The 21,854-nt window shown below is 35.0% G+C and overlaps 1 protein-coding gene across 1 annotated transcript in view; it reads right to left on the bottom strand.

Annotated features, from left to right (window-relative positions):
- LOC136826651 (glutamate receptor ionotropic, kainate 2-like) overlaps positions 1-21,854 on the bottom strand; it is a 36,305-nt gene that overhangs the window by 9,634 nt on the left and 4,817 nt on the right. The window contains exons 2-5 of the mRNA XM_067084000.1: positions 6,053-6,134; positions 2,850-3,005; positions 1,400-1,485; positions 692-810 (exon numbers count right to left, since the gene is read on the bottom strand). Coding sequence (XP_066940101.1) covers positions 692-810; positions 1,400-1,485; positions 2,850-3,005; positions 6,053-6,067 — 376 coding nt within the window. The 5' untranslated portion in view covers positions 6,068-6,134. The remainder of the gene's footprint in view (positions 1-691; positions 811-1,399; positions 1,486-2,849; positions 3,006-6,052; positions 6,135-21,854) is intronic.

Below are 21,854 nucleotides of genomic sequence, written 5' to 3'. Positions count from 1 at the left end.
TAAATAAAAAATTCCTGACACTGCGGATTAAAAAGCTTCCTGATCTGATACTATTATTATTATTATTATTATTATTATTATTATTATTATTATTATTATTATTATTATTATTATTATTATTATCATTTTGTTGAATAAAATGGCTGCATTTGGCTAATTGACTTTATAGTGAGTTTTCTCAATTCGTCTGATAATTCGCTTTTTCTGCACATCAAGAAGAATTGAGAAAACTCAGTATAAAAGCAGTTCGCAAAATGTAGCCATTTTATTCAACAAAACTTGCCTCAAAGAGGGTCTTCTTCCTTCGTATTATTATTATTATTATTATTATTATTATTATTATTATTATTATTATTATTATTATTATTATTTCAGCAGAGGAAACCTATTCACATTATTATTATTATTATTATTATTATTATTATTATTATTATTATTATTATTATTATTATTATTATTATTTCAATAGAGGAAACCTATTCACATGGAACAAGCACGAAGGGGCTATTGACTTGAAATTCAAGCTTCCAGAGAATGTTGGTTTCAACCTCCCACCGCAGGCCCCACACTGCAGCTTGGGTATTTGTTTCTGAATGCTTTTGTAAGAAGGAGATTAAGCAGTAGCAGCCAGTTCTAATTAATGGGACCAAATAAATAGACATAATAAAGGAACTTGACACAGTGGACTCACATTGACCTAGAAGGCAGTAAAGACTCCAGCCAACAGACTTCTCAAGACTTGTGATGACTTTCGACCATCCGCTAGTCTGTGGCCTCACACGGCGGGAGCTTGCGTCACCAAGACCTGTGCTGTTAAATAAAGTAAATCTAAATTAAAACATTCGGTTTTTTCGTGCATTTTAAATTTACTTCATAAGATAAAGGACAATGAAACCAAAACACCTCTGGAAATTTCCTTGAGAAAAGGGACGATGTAACCAAAAAAAGAAAATTGACATTTCCTTTTAGAAAAGACTAAAATAAAATGTGAATTAAAACATTTTTGAACATTGTTGTTGCATGGATAGGTTAATTCCTGAAAAAAAAGCATGGAAAGCTGAATGGAAATATTGAAATTTTTTTCCGTTCCCGCAAAGGTCTATTTTTCTAGAAACGATAAAATCTAGTGAAGATTTTTTAATGTTTTTTTAAATATTAAAATGCAATATTAACAAGTCTATGAAGGTAACTTTCGAAAGTAATGTACACTTGAAATAAACAGCTTTGTTGCGTTCAAGTCAATATTACCTTTTAAGAAATATAATTTTTCCTTATAGGAAGCATATCTTTTTTATGATTTCTCCAAGATAATAATAATAATAATAATAATAATAATAATAATAATAATAATAATAATAATAATAATAATAATAATAATAATAATAATAATAATAATTACCCTTCAGATGCAGAAAACGGGACGAGGTACAGAATGAAGAAAATAAGAGAGGCCGCCGCTGAGGACGCGAAAATGAGAAGCCATATCTGAGGAAACAAGAGATTTCCAGGATAATATTATTGATTATTTACAATCATACGTACTAATATTCATTGATACTAATTACTAATAACCTAGAATTAATCTCTTAAGGGTAGTTATGGAAAATTAGTGAGACTCTAAAGATATATGTGAGAACTGTAGGATAATACTATTGATTTCAAAAGAGCACTCATAATACAAAAGGATTTTAATGACTGCCAAAAATATTTTCGCTCATTTCTGTTGGTTATAACACCTTATAATCAGTAACTTATAATCACTTATAATCGGTAACAGGTTCACCCAAATATTGAACTGATGATCTTCAGAAAACTCAAAAGAAAGGCCCACGTCATTCTTTCCCAAACAATGTTATTTATGCTTAACTCGTTTCAAAGACAGAAGAGCATTTCAACTTAAATGACAAGCTATTTTCGCTATATTTTATAAAAATGGCCAAATGTTATTTCATAGTAAATGTGATGGCATTTACGCTGGCCTTTCAAAGTAAATAAAAGAAGATCTCCAAGCGAACTAAAAAATATTTGAATGTTAATAGCAAAATAGGCACATGTTTATTTTCATTAATCTAAAATAGTTCGTTCCAAACTATTTTAGAAAAAAAAGACAGGGCTTAATTTCTTCGTAAAAAAATAGTTGCTTTCTCCCAGGCAGTAAAATGGCTAATCATTTACTTTAGGGGAAGTAAATGATTATTTGATGCACATTCGAATTATGAACAACTTCCTATCATTGGTAAACTTGAAAGCAGGTATATGTCTGAGAACTGTAATCACGCAAACAACTAAATATCAGTTTGCAGTGAACGTGTTTTAAAAGACCTTCAAATAATAATAATAATAATAATAATAATAATAATAATAATAATAATAATAATAATAATTATTATTATTATTAATAATATTATTATTATTATTATTATTATTATTATTATTATTATTATTATTATTATTATTATTATTATTATTATAATTCAGAAGATTAACACTACTCATATGGAACAACCCCTCAGGGGCCATTGACCTGAAATTCAAGCTTCCAAAGAATATGCTATTCATTAGAAAGGAGTAACAGAAGGTAATAGGACATACAGAAGGAAGAGATCACTTACTAAAAAAGAAATAAATAAATTAGCAAAATTAATAAATAAATAGGACAAAAATATAAGTGAATTATTCAGATGCAAGGAGAATTGTATAAGGGTAGCAATGCACTGCATCTTCGCTTGAACGTCTGAAGTTCTAATTGCGCGAGATCCTCAGTTGTAGAAACTTTAGCAGGGAAAGCATGCACACTTACAGAGGTGCCCATTTGCAGCATGCAATTGTTGTTTACAAAGTACACTTACAAGTCCTGTAAAGGGCTTGACGAAACCAAATATGTCGGGCTCCAACTCAGGGCGTTTGTAGATCACGGCAGATTCGTCGACGAACAAAGGCACGGTGAAGTCTACCAGTTGTCTTCTTTCGTATGTATCAGCAAACACTGACGTCAAGGCAGCTTCCTGAAGTTAGAAAAAAATTTGACCTGATCATTTTTCATTAATGGTAAGAGGAAAAGGAGAAAATACATGGTGATAAATGCATTAACGAAGTGTTAACAGAAACGGTGATACAACAACAAAAACAGAAATGGTAATTCCAAGATGACAAATCAGTGAACGACAGTCAAAATTATAGATAATGGAAAAACTGATTATATATATGTATATATATATATATATATATATGTATATATGTATATATACATATATACATATATATATATATATATATTGTCACGAAGTGTTCCAAGTACCTGGTTATTACACCAATAATCAGAGAATTCAAAAATTTTACCTCACTTCAACCAAATACCTGAGCTCTCATAACAATAAAATTACGGCTGAGTACTCTAAAGGCAACAGTGATCCCTTAAAAAGCTTATTAATCACGTGAAAAATCAGGCTAAGTTTATCAAAACAAGTGTGAGGTATCAACAGTTAAACAAGAAATATGCTAAAGTGAAAGGGCATCACTCCATCAAACGTCTTTAACTGTTTCCCTGGTCTTAATTAACTTCAACAAAACTAAAGGAACAAAACATGTTCATCACTTTGCCTTATGCACACAATTAACCCTATTAACTGTTGGTCAATAAACGAAAAACTGTTTTTAAAAATTTTAAATAAAAAAATTTATTTTTAAATTCAAAATGGATAATTAGAATTCATAATCTGAAAAAATTTGCTGTTACTTGAAAACAACACAAAATTTAATTAATTCTTGAGTTAAATTACGGAGGTTAATTTATCAAGAAATTGAATTAATCAATCAAAATTTAAACTATGCAGAAATACTTCAGATTTGAAAAGAAAATCTAAGTAAATGAAAATTAAATCAAGTATACAATGTTAAATTATCAAGAAATATGCAAAATGCTAAGTAAATAAATGTTGAATCACCACTACACAAAAATGTGAAAAATTCAAAGATTGCAAATACAAGAACACACAAAGATACACAAAAGATTTACCAAAAACAATTTCACTAAGGCAAAAATCCCTTAATATACCTTATTATACCACGGTAATAATAAGTAAAATTCACTTTACCTTACACAAGCTTGTGAAAATGTTCACAAAATCTACTCCAAATACAGCTGCTAGAGATCCACAAAACACACTTTTGATAGGCGCCGTTACAAATATATACACTTGTTACCACTGCTATCATTATCAGATCTCAAAAGCTAAGATTAATATCAATGACCACACAAATATTTCAAGTTAACAACTTCTCTCTTTTGAAGAGAGAGAGAGAGAGAGAGAGAGAGAGAGAGAGAGAGAGAGAGAGAGAGAGAACTACACAAAACGTCTCTGAAATCAGAATAAGCAAATTTTTTGGATTCCAGCTAGAAATGAAACAATCAGATGACATCATTATTAAGGCCTTTTTTAGAACGAGATACAAGAGGAAATTCCAAAAAAGGAAGATGACGTCACTTCCTGAGCAAAACGTTTTGGGGCCAAAACTAGCACTTTAGAACAATTCGTGATCAGAGCAATGTAATCTTAAACATGACGCAATTGCCATGTACTTCGGTGCAATAACTTGTTTGTATTTCTCAAAAAGGTACACGTCCTTACTACAAAATCATATGTGACAGAGTTTTTAACGAAACCTTAAAACGATCAAAACAGACTGCAGCTGGATAATCATAAATGGCATGTTTTTAAAATAAGACAAAGAACCAAAGTTGGTTTTCAGAACTGAGCGGCCTATTGTTACCCCAACCTATCAACATGTTATCTTTCACGATGACAGTCGAAGCAAAACAGCTTTCTCAGAACACACGTGGCTGATATACTACACTGCTATTAAAAACGTATTATTAATTCTAAATTGCGCTGTTGAGTTATCTAAATCATTAATTCTTGTGAGATCTGACATTACACTACATACGATATTTCAACAATCATTATCATTACACAGAATAAATTATAACTAGAACAGTAAATATATCAAAATCATGGAAAGATATACATTATAAATACAATATCATGAGATTATATAAATATATATATATTTTTATATATATGTGTGTGTGTGTGTGTGTGTGTTAAAGCGAAGAAATGACGGCAACCTTCGCAGAATGTTAGGTTGGTTTGAGTAAAGTAATATCAAATAAAATCAACTTAAGGGAAGGTAGAGTGAGATTAGGTCAATTATGTAAACGTTCTCCACTATAATTTGCAACATTTCTACCAGGAATATGTATTGTTTTTATCTGCCTACGCCATTTTCAGTATGATGCTTAACCTTGTGACATATAATGGATTTAACTGAAAATTATTTACCGTGTTGGCCTATAATCAATTTAATTGAAGAATAATTATTGGGTCAGCTTATATTGAATATAATTGAATTCGTTTTTATATCGAATCTAATGGAAAAATTAGCAGTTGACTCTCTTCAGTACTGAAGATTAGCTATAGCCAGTTTACACTGAATCTAACTGAAAATTAATTATTGAGTCGGTTTATATTAAAAGGTTATTGAAGATACGTTATAGTCGCTTTATTTTCCTGACAAGAAACTATTGTGCCGGCTTTGTCTGTCCCTCCGCACTTTTGTCTGTCCTCCCTCAGATCTTAAAAACTACTAAGGCTAGAGGACTGCAAATTGGTATGTTGATCAGCTACCCTCCAGTCATCAAACACACCAAATTTCAGCCTCTAGCCTCAGTAGTTTTTATTTTATACAAGGTTAAAGTTATCCATAATCGTGCGTCTAGCAACGACGTAAGCCATGCCATCACCGGGCCGTGGTTAAAGTTTCATGGGCCGCGGCTCATACAGCATTATACCGAGACCACCGAAACATATATCTTTTTTTGGTGGCCTTGATTATACGATGTACAGAAAACTCGACTGCGCCGAAGAAACTTCTGCGCATTTTTTACTTGTTTATATTGAATCTAACTTATAATTAGTTACTGGGTCGGCTTCCATTGAATTTAACTGAAAATTTACTCCGAGTCGATTCCAGTGAACTACTGTATATAACTTACCCCTCTCCTGACCATGTTAAGAGCGCCGTCCCAGAATCCGTTGCTGCTGTTGCCTCCGAGTCGGGCGGGAATGGCCTCGTAACTGAAACAGATGAAAAAAGTCTAATTAGAATTTGGGTAATTTTTCTTACGTTCTTTTTTTCGTTACTTCTTTCATCCACTGCAGTCATGATGGGATAAGCAATTGTTCCACGAATAGGTGTCAATCAAATGCAAATTACAAATCTTCTCGAATTATGCAAATTAAAAATTTTCGAAAATTGTGCAAATTACAAATTTTCTCAGATAGATAATTTATCTAAAAATTCCAATTTTCAAATCGCTCATTTGCCAGAAGAGTGGCATAACTCAAAAATTGCTATTTTTCGGGAGATGCAATTTAAAGTTTAAAACTCTTTACTCTCTATAGTGTCATAGTGACATGTCATACCCTCTAGCGGTTAGTATTACAAATACAAATAAGGCGTTTTTACCACAATATGGAACAAAGAACGGACTATCTGCTGGTATCAGTAACTCAAAAAAGGCATTTTTTGAGCTGTGTCACTCTTCTAGCTAATGAGCGAAATGAATTTTCTAAGCGCGATATCGTCTGAATCCTCTCTACTTAGCATATGAACACCTACATTTTTATGCCTACTAAAATAACTTTTTTACACAAAGTTGAGCAGGTCGAGAAACGGAACACCAGCGTCTGGCCTAAGAGGTGAATTAACTTTTAAGCATTAAAGCGTACAGAGAGAGAAAATAGAAATGAGGCGGGGGCCGAATAGCGAGGTAGGGGGTAACTAAACAGGTTTCGTGAAAGAGGAGAGTAAGGGGGTAAGGGGGATGGAACAGAATTCCAAAGTGCGTATAAGAAATAATTAGTAAATGATAACTTACATTCTTTGCTCTCATTGCCCTGATTCTCTCCAAACCAAACACGCTGTAATTAACCTTAAGATACTGGGTTCATGGATGTAGCTTTCTTTTTAAGAATTTTTTTTTTTAATGATAGATGATGTTTTTAGGTTTTAAGCTGAACTTGAGTTAAGCCGGGAACATGTTACTAGGGCGGTCCATGCAAGATGACGAAAATAACCATCTTTCTATCTTTTGCCTATCTTTTATTGCTCATGGCTTAAAGAGCCTTTAGCATTACCTTTTGGGAGAAAATGTGTGACGAGTATTCCTATAAACACATCTGAATTCTTAAAGGCAGTATTTTTAGAAATAAAAAGCAAAAGAATACCCGGCGTACCACAAAAAATGAATCCTGAAGAACTTAGACAATTTTATCTCCTATAAAGAGACATTCCTCGTCCATCATACTATCAGTCACTCCACGAAATGCAGTCAAATAGATCAAATAATATACAATAATCCGTTCCTCCTAACAAGATGACTCCTAAAACAATCAAGTCAACCACTAATCCTTCAACTAGTGCGCAGAAAACGTGTTTTTGTCATAAAAGAAGAGTTCAGATTACAGAACAGATTAAAAGTGATAAATCTGGATCCCCGTATCTTACCAATATCCGAGCTTCTTGGCAAAGATGTCAAATATGTTCTTCATTATTCCCTCTGGGAGAGTCTTCGACGTTATCAGTGTGTTGGTGATAGGCTGGTACTGGAGAAATCAATAATTGAATGAGTAAAGGACAATTTTGTTAGTTTAAGTTGAATATGTCTAGCCCTTTTTTTATAGTGCTTTATGTATTTCTCTTAACTCTGCAGCACTGAATTAATGAGTAAAAAGCCACAATAATGTAAGTGACAGACTGTATTTTGGAAAAATACAGTCTCTCGCTTACATGAGTTCCTCATTGGACGGGTTGATATCGTTCTCGGCTAGCACTCTGCTGGGCCTGCGTTCGATTCTCCGACCGGCCAATGAAGAATTAGAGAAATTCACTTCTGGTGATAGACATTCATTTCTCGTTATAATGTAGTTCGGATTCCACAATAAGCTGTAGGTCCCGTTGCTAGGTAACCAATTGGTTCTTAGCCACGTAAAATAAATCTAATCCTTCGGGCCAGCCCTAGGAGAGCTGCTAATCAGCTCAGTGGTCTGGTTAAACTAAGATATATTTTTTCTCGTTTACGTTATTGTGGCTTTTACTCGTTATTTCCAGTCACAATATAGTGATGCACCATAGACACTGAGTTAAACTTATTGTCATACTTAAACAAAAGCCTGAATTATTCTGTAGGAATAGTTGTGGTATATTACGTTAACGCCCTCGTTTCATATAGCTTAATTATAAATCTCGTATTCTTACAAGTGTTCTTGACAAAGACCCATCAGTATTCGTAGTGAGCAATATTCCCTTTTCACAATAGCTAATACCGTTCACTCAGGCTTATAACGAAGGGTTATTTTACACAATGCAATAGTCAGAAGTTCGCTGTCATTTATTCTTATCCTAAAAAAAAGATTCTTTATTTCTAGATTTAAGCAGAATTCCTTCTTTTCTTTTAAGGAATAGATCTGTAAAAGAAAAAAGAAATCACAAGACTTAAGATCAGAGCTTCAGCCACTGTCATCATAGTCTGCAATATATCTATTACCAAGTATTCTAAGTCCTGAAAATCTATTTTACATCTAAAATATAACTTACGAAATAGAAAATTCCTTCTTGCAAAGCATTTGCAAAAAATGAGCTAGAAATTAAAACTTACGGGGGCAAATATGAACTTGAGACATCCGTCTTTGTTGAGAGTAATGTTAGGAAACATCGACGACGCTGAAGGAGACATGTCTGTTAGTACCTTCCTTGTATGGAGACTTGGGAGTGACTGTGGCCCAGGTAAACCTTGACCGTAACTGTGAGCTTGCAGAAACTGTGGGGGATATTACCCTGGATTTTTGCTAGCCTGATTGACGGACCAATCGGGTTACGAGTTTCCCGTGACGTAGGTATCATCTTTAGTTGAACAAGGACCGCCTCCGCTTGATGGAGATTGTAAACAGAGGGTTATGATGGCTTTTCGCTGTGACAGGCTTCACCGTGGACGTTAGGTTATACGTATGACATTTCCAGAAAGTTCGTAATCAGTTATCGTATCTAAATTATGCATCAAGGTGTTAGGAAAAGTAGTTTGGGTGTATGCGTGTTTTATGTAGCTTATTTAAATAAATCATGACAAAAACCAAGACTTTCGTATATGATCTCTTGGTACATTTTGGTCATAATATTAATCAAAACACCCTCAAAATTTTATTCTGAATGGATATTTATGATGATGTGTCTTAGTTTCTCTGTTTCCTTTATAAAATACAGACAACTTTCGGAAATTAATAGGAAAGGTTCCTAGATACTCCGAATTAACACAGAAGGATCAGAAACGATGTGTCTGAAAAAACTATCAGGCAGTCCTTTATTCTTTAATCCTTCACCTTCTGTTGCTCTCGTATTCATATCCTCTATATCCTTCTGGTATTTATCACCTGCTCCCCCCCTCATCTAAATTCCTTCCTATTCACCTCCTTCATTTTCAATTTTGTCATTCCAATATTTCTTCATTTTTATTTTCCACCTTTATATCCAAAGCTTTCCCAGTCTCTCACTTATTATTATTATTATTATTATTATTATTATTATTATTATTATTATTATTATTATTATTATTATTATTATTAGGATATTGTCCGAAAATTTTGGAGTGCTGTATGACAATCTTCAAAGGATGATCCAGTTGCCAACAGTATATTTCTTGCATATTTTTTCTGATACAGAGGCCAATGGGACCGGTAGCTCAAAGGTGCTGATAGAATATCCTATAGAAGGATGGGAGGTTAAGGAAGTAAGGGAAACGGGAGCAGATAGTGAGTTCCAAAGCTTAGTAGTAGGATCAAGATAAACAGCCATCGAACTGTGCAAGCGAAGGATTGTTGAGTTCCGGAAGCAAATAATATCAATTATTATTATTATTATTATTATTATTATTATTATTATTATTATTATTATTATTATTATTATTTGTCTTTCAAAGAATGATAAAGAGAACCTATGGCATAGGGCTGGAATTTCATTATATACGCAAAATCCTCTACAACTTCAAAGCTGGATGACCATTGTTTCTTAATGAACATCACTCTTGTCATCATCCCAGTTATTATTATCATTATTATTGTTATTATTAAAAATTCTCATATTGGCACGAGTCTTGAAATGGAGAAACAATGCACAATTATGTATGGGTATATATAACTGAAAAGGGGAATCGAACAGATTTCCGAACGCTCACCATAGAGATTTAATTTTAAACATATGTACCCATGCATAACAGTGGATTTATTATTATTATTATTATTATTATTATTATTATTATTATTATTATTATTATTATTATTATTATTATTAATTCACGATAACACAACATCATAATACTTAAAAAGCGTGATGCCCTTCTAATCACCTGGCACTGGAAAAGAACATAAAAGACAACGATTTTTTTTTTTTTTTTTTTAAACTTTGAGCTTCACCACTGCCAGTGATATTCATCATTTCAGACACTCATCGATTGTGCTGACGATATCTGGCTGACTCATTGACAGCAGGAGAGTGGAAAATTCAGTCGTGAGTGATGTTCTGTCTTCATCTCCTGGAAGTTTTTGACAAGACTCGGTTTGAATAAGTGATCGCTGCTTAAAGTTTTGCTCCGAAGGTGCGATTGTATCTTTCTTCGCGTCAGATGAGCGTCATTTGTGACTGAAGGAGAGAGAGAGAGAGAGAGAGAGAGAGAGAGAGAGAGAGAGAGAGAGAGAGTCGCGAGGACAGTTCTGTGTTAAGGAATATTGATATTTTCAGTGCATAAGAGGAGGATTCTCTCTCTCTCTCTCTCTCTCTCTCTCTCTCTCTCTCTCTCTCTCTCTCTCTCTCTCATTTTTTCAGATGGTTCGATAACTCATGTCAAAGCATTTTTATATTTAAAAAGAATGAACAGAATCAAATCTAAATAATGTTTTACTGTGTGATTTTTTCACTTTACTTAAGGTGAAAAATATTAAACCACAGAGTATAGAATAAAGAAGAGAATAGTAGCCTGTAAATGAAAAGGGACCGAGGGAACCTTCTCTTGGGAAGTAGATTATATGTACTGAGAAAGCAGAGAGAATGTAGTGAAAGAGTTCCCTTGCGAGCATTGATAAAACTTATTTGGGATGGGGATGCCAACCGGGTGCAACGATGGACAGCAAGGACAATAACTCTTTTCCTGGTCATATCTGTAAAAACAGACAGACATGGACACACACACACACACAGAGAGAGAGAGAGAGAGAGAGAGAGAGAGAGAGAGAGAGAGAGAGAGAGAGAGGTGTATGATGGAGGTAGAATATTAAGTAAAAAAAGGTGAGGCGGCTACTGACTAACGGCCGGGCAAGGCTGATAATTATTTTTAGATATAAGACATTAAATTTGAAAGATCTCAGATGCGTAAAATATTTCAGACATAAACGGATATTACTTGACTAAATGGGGAAAAAAAATTCTTCACAAGAGTTGCTTCTGAGCAACTTGACGTGATTAGATATGAGAGGTGTAATATGTTATCATCAGATGAAATTTAGAATTAAAGGTAACACAAGAAGTCTCGACTGAGTACCAACGCACTCAGATGATTGGGTTGGTTAAGATTAAAGAGGCTTGATGCCATTCTGGCTCTTTGGGGAAACAATAAGCCTGATTTAGTCCCCAGGATGCCGTCCAGCTAACAGAGATGCCATCCGGGGTCTCGTCCAAAACGCTTTAACAGTATGTATCGAAGACGAAAGCCTTCGTTGAGCTATATGGCAGAAAAAAGAAAACAAGTAAAAAATGCGCCGAAGTTTCTTCAGCACAATCGAGTTTTCTGTACAGCCGCTACAGAGTATAATCAAGGCCCCGCAAATAGATCTATCTTTCGGTTGTTTCGGCATAATGCTGTATGAGCCGCAACCCATGATACTTTAACCACGGCCCGGTGGTGGCCTATCCTATATTGTTGCCGGAAGCATGATTATGGGTAACTTTAATCTTAAATAAAATAAAAACTAGTGAGGCTAGAGGTCCGCAATGTGGTATGTTTGATGATTGGAGGGTGGATGATCAACATACCAATTTGCCGCTCTCTATAGCCTCAGTAGATTTTAAGATCTGAGGGCGGACAGAAAAGTGCGGACAGAAACAAGTGCTGACGAAGAGACAAACCCGGCACAATAGTTTTCCTTTACAGAAAACTAAAAACACAGTTGTGTCTGAAGACTGCATTTTCAGTGCAGTTTCAACTCCAGGTAGTGTTTACTGATAACTTTCAATTTTTTTAAAGCTACGTCAGCTTCTGATACTGCTTAGCTACTGGTAGCCTTAATTTCAATGCTATATCTGCATCGCCTTTTACCTACTGCTAACTATAACAGTTTTAAAGTCTATTTTGACACCAAAGCGTGCTTACTGTTGTCTTAAAAAGTGATGGTATTTCGGTCTAGAAATTTCCACTGCTAATCCAATTTTTTTTACTGAGGCATCGGAGATTACTTCCTACTGACTTAAAATTTCCCCGTTAATTCTACATCAGATAATACTTGCCTTATTGGCCACGGGGAGCTTTTGAAGATTTTCAGTTCCTTGACGAAATGAAGGAAAATTCTTTGTTCTTAGCTCTGGCTGAGGAGCTAAAAAGCTTGTGACTCTCATTAAAGGATTTTGATGACCCCTGTTCGCCATCAGGTGCTACCTGGTACATCATCTTTCTGTCTTCCGGTATGCCTGTCCGCCCTCCTGCATGTACGCCCGTTCGCTAAAGGTGCGTTGTCAATTCAGCGGCTGAAGCGCCTGTAGCCGCGAGGCTGTAGCCTCGCGGCTCCCAATTTGCACTCATTTCCATTTTATCAAATGAGAATGTTTTCAATGACAAGTCTACAGAAGGTTTTCAGCGACACGTCTACAGCCGTAGACGCGTCATTGAAAACCTTCTCATTTGATACAATGGAAATGAGTGTAAATTGGGAGGCGCAAGGCTACAGACGCTTCAGCCGCTGCATTGACAACGCACCTTAAGGCTGAAGTTTTTGCCTTGATAATAATTTCCGAAATGTGCCAAAGTCCATGATTAAGGGTGGCTGAGCTCTGAGGGCAGTCCTACCACGCACTCCCCAGCGCGCCCCCCCCACTCGCCCCTAACCCTTCCATTGTCTAACTGACAAGGCATTTAGAATCAATAAATGATAGCCGCGTGATAATATTGATACTAATACTTAATTTCGAACAGCTATTCTTTAACCCTGAAAACGTTGCGATTCCTTGTTCTTTGTTTAGTACATTATCCTGAATTAATCGGCTTTTCTCAGCTTAATCCCTGGTCGGCGTCGCTGTTTTTCATGAGCTCCCTCCGCCTGTTTCTGTCTTGAATACCTCATGTCATTATTTTTGGGTGGGCAGACGTTTTACGTTCGGGTGCTCTTCATGACTCCACCCTTCCCTATTTTTCCGGGCTCGGGATCGGTACTGACTTGGGCTAGCTCACGGTCTATCTAGACCAGAGGTTCTCAACCTTTTTTTGGCTCATGCACCCTTTCACCATATACCAGAATGTCATCCCCCACCCCCCACCACCCCCTTTCCAGAGTTTTCTGCCTCGAAAGGTTTATTCCAAATAATATGCAACAAAATGCTAACACAAATACACAAGCTAGCGGAGAGAAATCCCTGGTTGACCTCTCAGTAGTGGGGATCGATACACACTGCGTTTTGTGTGGTCCTAGAGCCAGTTTGAGCCTGCCAATCTGTGGTCACAATTCCCCCGACATGAAAGTCTGAAATTCCCCCTGGTGGAGGATGGAGAACCACTGATCTAGACAGTGGACACGGAGGTTTAATCAATTTTTTTAATCAGGGTCAACCTCCTTGACCGTGGGCTAGCTTGTCCCGCCTTGCTTGTACCACCCCACCCCACTCCTACAACCCCACCCCAGTGGCTAGGTTTGCAACCAGACATTAACTTACATGATTTCATTCCACTCTTGAAGTTGGCTTTTTTCTTCAAAGAATGCTAAAATATTGTCCAATTCTGACAATGTTTTTAAATATTTGATGCTATACCTGTGTCATTCAGAAATCCACGATTTTTCTTGAAAATACTTGATTATTCTACTTCTTCTTTTATGGGGAAATCTATCTTTCCAAATAGGTCCGGATTTTTTTTTTTTTTTTTTTTTTATGTTCCGAAACTCTCTCCAATGTTTCTGGCATTCTAAATGAGATCACTTCTGTCAAAATGAATTGTTTATAGATCTTGGAATAGGCTAGTCTCTTGCCTCCATCATTCTATAAGAACTAAGGACCTCTGTTTCACGGCATTTTTAAACTAGTATTATATGTTTTCCTATCTTTTCATAATACGTTCGCCTTTTCCTAAGCCAGTCTCAATAAGTGCTTAAGTAGTAATTCAGATATGGGTTCTACAAGCTAGTGTAGTTTACCTTTGCGTTTCTTTGTTGTCGTTTTCTATAGAGGTTGAAAGTTAAAAGGTTTTCTGTTACGTTGACGGCGTTCTGGACAGACTTCACTAAACGAAAACTAGGTTCATATGTTGATTAATATTATGAATTACTTTAAAAGTAAAAAAAAACTTCAACAACTCGAAAAATGAAAGGTTATTTTTCGGAAGACTCCAGCCACCTCCCACATTATAATTTAGAATTTTCTCCGGTAAAATACATCAAAACAAAAAATTTCTTCTCAATAAATAACCTTCGCAAATGCTTAATAACAGAGAAAAATAATTAATCAAATTCCAGTTATAAGGTAAGACAATACCGGCCCCAACCCCCTCCATAGCTAATACGGCAAAATTGTAACCAGTAAACACCCCTATGTTACGTTAGGTTGGTATTATTAGGTTCTTTTAGTGCCCAATCATTTCCTAGCCATTTTTGCATGAAAAAACCAAAATGATTTTTCATGCAAAAATGGCTGGCTGGAGTCTTCCGAAAAATTACCAAAAAAAATCCAAGGGGGTCTCGATGTAACGTGAACTAAATTTTCCTCTTTCCCTTGATAGGTGGCGCGTTCAAGGTTGTGGTTACTATAAAATTATTGTTTAATAATAATTAACTCTGCCTTGCAGATAAAAATAGAGAATTAAAAGCGATATTGCCTAATTAATCTGCTAACTTCTATATATTCATGCAAATGTCCATTATTAACCGAACAAGCCCTGATATTTCTTATGGAATTATATTCCATTTCCTCCTTGCAAATATTCAGACTTAGATTCCTAAACGAAAATAATGAAGATAAAAGAAAATTTCACTAAAAAAATAAATTCTGTATTTGGAGATGCCTTCCTTATCACTTGTTTCGGTTCAGTAACAACAGTGACAGCAAGAATCTGAATTGCCCAGTAAATCATACTCCTAAATTCCAAATAAGTTAAGAAATAATAATAATAATAATAATAATAATAATAATAATAATAATAATAATAATAATAATAATAATAATAATAATAATAATGGGAAGAAGAAGAAGAAGAAGAATGATGGTTAATGGCAATTATGCCAATAACCTGGATGAATCCGGACTCCGAAGAGAAATAGAGCATCAGACACGATCCCGTGCGTCCCTTAACCTGAAACTCGTCTCTACTGCAAGAAATTTCTCTGCGTCATTGAATTCCGTTCAGCAGCACGTTAACCCGTTCTAACACGCTGCACTAATCACCTTCATCTACAGCTCACTCGCGTATCGAAGGTGTTATGTCTTTTATAGTAATAGTAATAATGTGATTTCTTTTTTTATTTTTTCCATCAAACCACCTCTCTCAGGAAAAACATGATTGTGAAATTATTATCATTACTATTATTTCGGTAGGAGGGCCTCTGCAGGCACGTTTTAGTTTTCTTTAAAAGAAAACTATTGAGATGACTTTGTCTGTCCGCCCTCAGATCTTAAAAACTACTGAGGCTAGAGGGCTGCAAATTGGTATATTGATCATCCACTCTCCAATCATCAAACATACCAAATTGCAACCCTCTAGCCCCAGTAGTTTTTATTTTATTTAAGGTAAAATTAGCCATGATCGAGCGACTGGCAACGATATAGGACATGCCACCACTAGGCCGTGGCTGAGAGTTTCATGGGCCGCGGCTGTACAGAAAACTTGATTGCGCCAAAGAAACTTCGGCGCATTTTTTACTTGTTTTTTCATGTAACTAGAAGACTGAAGAACGCTGCTCGGTAAATAATCGAATTAAAGAATAGGGAAAAACAAAGACAGGAAACAAAATGTAAACCAAGGCTGAGTCACAGTGAGTCATATATTATTTTATCATTTCTTCGCGTTTGTGCTCTTCGTGTCTAACGCATAATAGATTTGCTGGTGGTATCGATCCCTGAAGTGAGTCCAATAATATTAATCATAGTGATTCCTGTATCATCAGCATTGATTTTATATGGGCTCTTTCCCATATTTCCAATAGGTCTTTTCTCTTCGGCAGGTCGAGTAGAAATTAGATGTCCAAAGGATAATTAAGGAAGAAACTTCTTGTAAATAAGAAAATTTTCTATAAAGAATTGATATATTTGATACAGCAATCGTTTTAATTATTATTATTATTATTATTATTATTATTATTATTATTATTATTATTATTATTATTATTATTATTAAACCCCAGCGATAAATACCATGTGTTTGACATGGAAAACATAAACGAAAAGAAACAACAAATACGCTTTCGATTTTATTCTTTTATTTTTCTAATTCACTCATTTGTTTAATGTCCAGTCTTCCAGTTACTTGAAAGAAATGTCTTAGCATATGAAATAAAATCACCATTGGAACTCAAGGTATCGTTTCCAGACAGACTACTTTCCATTAAGAGTAAAATTATTATTGTCATCATCGTAACTGACCAGATATGAATACGATTAAAAGATTAGGCCTGTAGAGCAAAAGGCTACCACAGGCCAGGAAGATAAGCGCATTTTTTAGGTGGTAAAACTGATCTTTTTATTCTCATGTGAGGGAGGTTCCCAATGGCCGGCACTATAACCTTTCAGGTGGCACCGGAACTGACAGCTTGAAATTGGATGCCATTTTGATTTTCCTTTTTCGTTCCCTTATCATGAAGGTAATGGCAAACTCTCTCTCTTCTCTCTCTCTCTCTCTCTCTCTCTCTCTCTCTCTCTCTCTCTCTCTCTCTCTCTCTGATTGATTGTGTGTTTATAGGTTCGTGCTTCCTGTGTTGATGAGCTTCTTTGTTGTGATAATAATAATAAAAATAATAATAATAATAATAATAATAATAATAATAATAATAATAATAATAATAATAATAATAATAATAATAATAATATTATTATTATTATTATTATTATTATTATTATTATTATTATTATTGAGAATGGCAGCATCAGTAGAATTGATTTTATACATGGTCTTTTCAATTCTTCTTATTATTTTCTTCTCATACGGTAGGAAACGTTGGAATTCCACTACGCCCTTAGAAACACGACGAAAAAGATTCCCAGAGTCAATGTGCGAGTCCCAGAAACTCTACGGCGAACACACGCCAATTTTAACTTCATGTGGCATTAAAATTAAATTTAACCTATGGGAAACCATTTCCTTACCCAGACTATGAACATCAGCCAGTTATTAGCAAATATCAGCCCTGATGAGAAGAAAATAATAAGAAGAACTGAAAAGACCATATATAAAATCAATTCCACTGATGCTGCCATTCTCTTTAACAAGACATGCTTGAAAGAGGTCTTCTACCTTCTTATACTGTTATTGTTATATCGGTGATGATGATGATGATGATGATAATTACTATTATTATTATTATTATTCTGTTCAGCAATTTCCGGGCCACTCCAGCTAACACTGTATCATTTAAACTAACATCCCCTTGCTGAATAATCACGGCAAAGGCAACTCACCCACCGAATCCTCCAAAGCTCAAGAAAAAAAATAACGAAATAAAAAACGAGAATTTTTTTCGTAACCATAAAAATGGAGGGTTACTGAATAGGCCATAGGTTAAGTAGCTCTTGGTCTCTCCTGACACGTATCCCAGGACTCCAACCATGAACGAGATCCACTCGTAAAAATGCTGTATTATATTCGGTGGCCCTTGGGAGAAATAGGTCAAGATGTCACTCGTTTAATATAAGGTTAGATGTTATTTATTTCGTGCAGTTTTTAGGTGTTGCATTTAGGCAGTGTTTTCTCTCTCTCTCTCTCTCTCTCTCTCTCTCTCTCTCTCTCTCTCTCTCTCTCTCTCTCTCTCTCTCTCTCTCTCTCTCTCTCTCAAGGTTTTTGAAATATATAAACTATACATCGTGATTTTAGAATATTTTGGATACATTTCATAAACTAACTCAGCGCATTCTGTCTTAGATATACTTTGATATATTCGATTTGAAACATATTTTCAACGTATTTCAACGGAAGTGCAATAATACATTACAAATATATTATTTCTCTCCATATATCATTAAATTTGTTGGTTGTCAGACAGTCCTCGATTTTTCTTTATTCCAATTTTTTTTTTAATCCGATATGAACTTGTAAGCGGATCTGTTACGATTTATGGACTGATACAACCAGTAAATAGAAAGATAGTATCTTAAAAAAATCTTCCTATCACTTATAAATACCCATAATCTCTCACTAAGATTGAACGCATGGTTTGTTTGGAAATCCAACGGAGCGGTTACTAGGCAATCTCTCTCTCTCTTTCTTTCCAGAGGAACTCGCCCACCCCCGGAAGTTTGGAATCAGTCTGCCGGTAAATCTAAAGGAAAATCCATGGAAAATATATCTTTAACCTTTTCCAGAAACTGATCACAAAGTAATCGCCAAGTAATCTTCCTACGCATTTTGGATTATTCTATTGAAAAACTTTTCCGAGACTCTTCTTTGTTTTATCGTTTCTTCTCGTTTTAGTTCTACATTGTCTTCTCCCTCCTCTGGAAATCGCTATGGAATCAGAAACCTTCTTCTTTCGTTGTACGTTTCATCATTATGAACATCATAATCCTTTCATAATCACAACAACCATTATCGTATTTTTAATGTTAAAGTGAACTTGTAACGTGTGGGCTACTGGCATATTTACGGCCGTAATTAAATAATAAATCACTAATCAATTTAGCTTTTACAGTTTTATTCACATGCAAAATATTTGTCATAAATCTGATATACTGTGGGGTCCCGTCAAATTCTGACATATTACTACCCTCTACGTGAACATTTTTAACTAATCTCTTGTTCGCCGTAACACACAAAATATTCATTCTCAGGCCAGATGTATAGAAACAAATCATTTCTACTGCATTTTCCTATTACAGGATCATCGTATAAATCAGTCAGTTTTACTTGGACATATAATTTTCGTCTGGAAAAAGTATGTCGTCGGGGAATTAAGGAAAGTCTGTCGTTTTTAGTAATCCGGTTCTCAACCTAAAATCGCTGTTGCCTGTGCCTGTTGTTTTCGTAATATTCCGGTAAACATTCATTCAAAGAATCATCCGTATTCTGCCCTAAAATGGAAGACAGCAGTATCTGCAAAAATACAAAACTGAGAAAAATGGTAGATACTCCCTTGCCTTACTACTGATTTTGCAGATACTGCAAATGGGACCCCATAATTACTCGTGGAAAGCATTGAAGAATCATTCTGAAACTGCAGTAACTTGTGTATTAGTGTTTCGCGAGCCCAATATGTGGCATATCTCAATTTCGAAGATTTTGCAGATACTACAGTTTTCCATTTTAGGGCATTATTGTACGCTAGAGAGAGAGAGAGAGAGAGAGAGAGAGAGAGAGAGAGAGAGAGAGAGAGAGAGAGAAGCTTGTAAGGAAGAATCGATTAATATTAACATATGAAACCCATGGTAACTCGTAAGAGGAAAAAGCAGTTTCTAAACATCCTAAGCAATTATAGCGTTATGATCCACTTTTGCTTAATTTTCATCTTTCTTCCTGTGATACAGTGGAACAATTATAAAAGAACATGAATATACGTTATGAATAACGCAGATCAGCACGTATGGTTTCCCAGAAAAATAAGGTAATTTTCGAAAAATAATCTTGCCTTGTTCATTCATTCTACATTATCTCTGTTATTCTTCAGTTTCCTTAATTCAACACAGTATGTTGTTTCTAACATTCGCAATCAACAAACACTCATGGAAAGCAAGATATAAAAGACATGAACTGGCAAATCAACACTCCACTAAACAAAATGCTTGCATGTGAAAAGCAAAACAAGAGAAAGAAAATGTAGTTATAGGTGCATCACAAAACAAACAAACAAACAAATACATTTATAGCCTTAAACAACGATACGGATCAGAAAAACCGTGAGACAGGTGAATTTCGCTTCAAAGGTTTTAATACAAATTGACTTCTATATAGCAACTCATTCACCAAATCGCAGCCCTCTAGCCTCAATAGTTTTTATTTTATTTAAGGTTAAATTTAGCCATGGATCGTGCGTCTGGCACAGCTATAGGTGCCAACAACACAGGCCTCCACCAGGCCGTGGCTGAAAGTTTCATGGGCCGCGGCTGAGAATTTCATGAGCCGAATTCAAAGTGAGAATTGATTCTCATCTTGGAGTTTGTCACCGAACAGGATATCAATTAAAAACAAAAGAATTTTCTACTACAAGAGATCATTGTAAAAAATACAAGACGTCTTTTTCTTATGAAGATTTTAATATTATCGCCCAAGCACCCAATGACCGCTCTCTCTCCATCCTGGAGCCTTTAACTATATTAAGCAGCTTGTTCCTTCCCTTAACAGCCAGACCTCTTCCACTGTTTTATATATAGCTTAAGTTGACGACGTCCTCCTGAGAGATGAGAAAGCCACTCAATTCTGAGCTCCCACAGAATTAGGTACTAAACGTTCTGATATTATGTATACATATTTTTTTACGTTTTTTAATATTAGGTTTTTTAAATATTAGGTTTTCCAATGTGTTTTAATGTTTCTTTAGTATTTGTTTTAGTTTAAGTTCGGTGTTTTGGGCTTCTTTGAGTTTTTTAACTGAGTCGACTCTTAATTCTTTGTATTTTACAGCCCTGATGATGAGAAACGTGGTCTCGAAAATTTGGCCAAATAAATTTATAGGATGTTACGATGGCTGTTTGCTGTTCTATTTCTGGTGAATCTCCGGCCTTCTAGATGCCCCAATCTTTCAGCACATTTCATTCTTTCTGCAAAGATCGTTTTTGGCAATTACCATCGTCGACCGTTAGCATCTATTGCACTGGCTGCTGTCAGTCACGCACTCAATCACACGAATAATCTCAAGCTATAAAGAACCATTTAAATCATATCCCACATCCAAACAATGGCATGAGCAGGGAGCATTTTGCTATTTAGAACGCTGAAGAAGAATGGAGGTCGTGATATACTATATCTTTTATCATGCTTCCTCGTCGTGAGGTGCCTGAACTCCTGCTATTAACTATAAATATCCTATGCGGCTTACTGCCTCAGTGAATCGTAAGGCTTAATTTCCTTTCTTTGGAGATAATAATAATAATAATAATAATAATAATAATAATAATAATAATAATAATTAATAACAATAATCAGTCGCATTCTAACAATAGTAGTAATAATGATGACTGCTTACGGTTTTGTCAGTAACATTAATCGTAATAAAAACTTTTTTTTCTGATAAACTATTTATATACTGAAATTATTATTAGAAATTAATAAAAGGTAAAAAGTCCTGCATATTTTTCTGATATGCTTTTAATATATTGACGCATTCTTCCTACAGCCTATTATTAGAAATGATAATCTT

This window comes from Macrobrachium rosenbergii, chromosome 41, assembly GCF_040412425.1.
Source record: "Macrobrachium rosenbergii isolate ZJJX-2024 chromosome 41, ASM4041242v1, whole genome shotgun sequence".
Lineage (NCBI taxonomy): Eukaryota > Metazoa > Arthropoda > Malacostraca > Decapoda > Palaemonidae > Macrobrachium > Macrobrachium rosenbergii.
The sequence above is the reverse complement of the archived record's forward strand: the minus strand, read 5'-3'. Positions and strand labels throughout refer to the sequence as shown.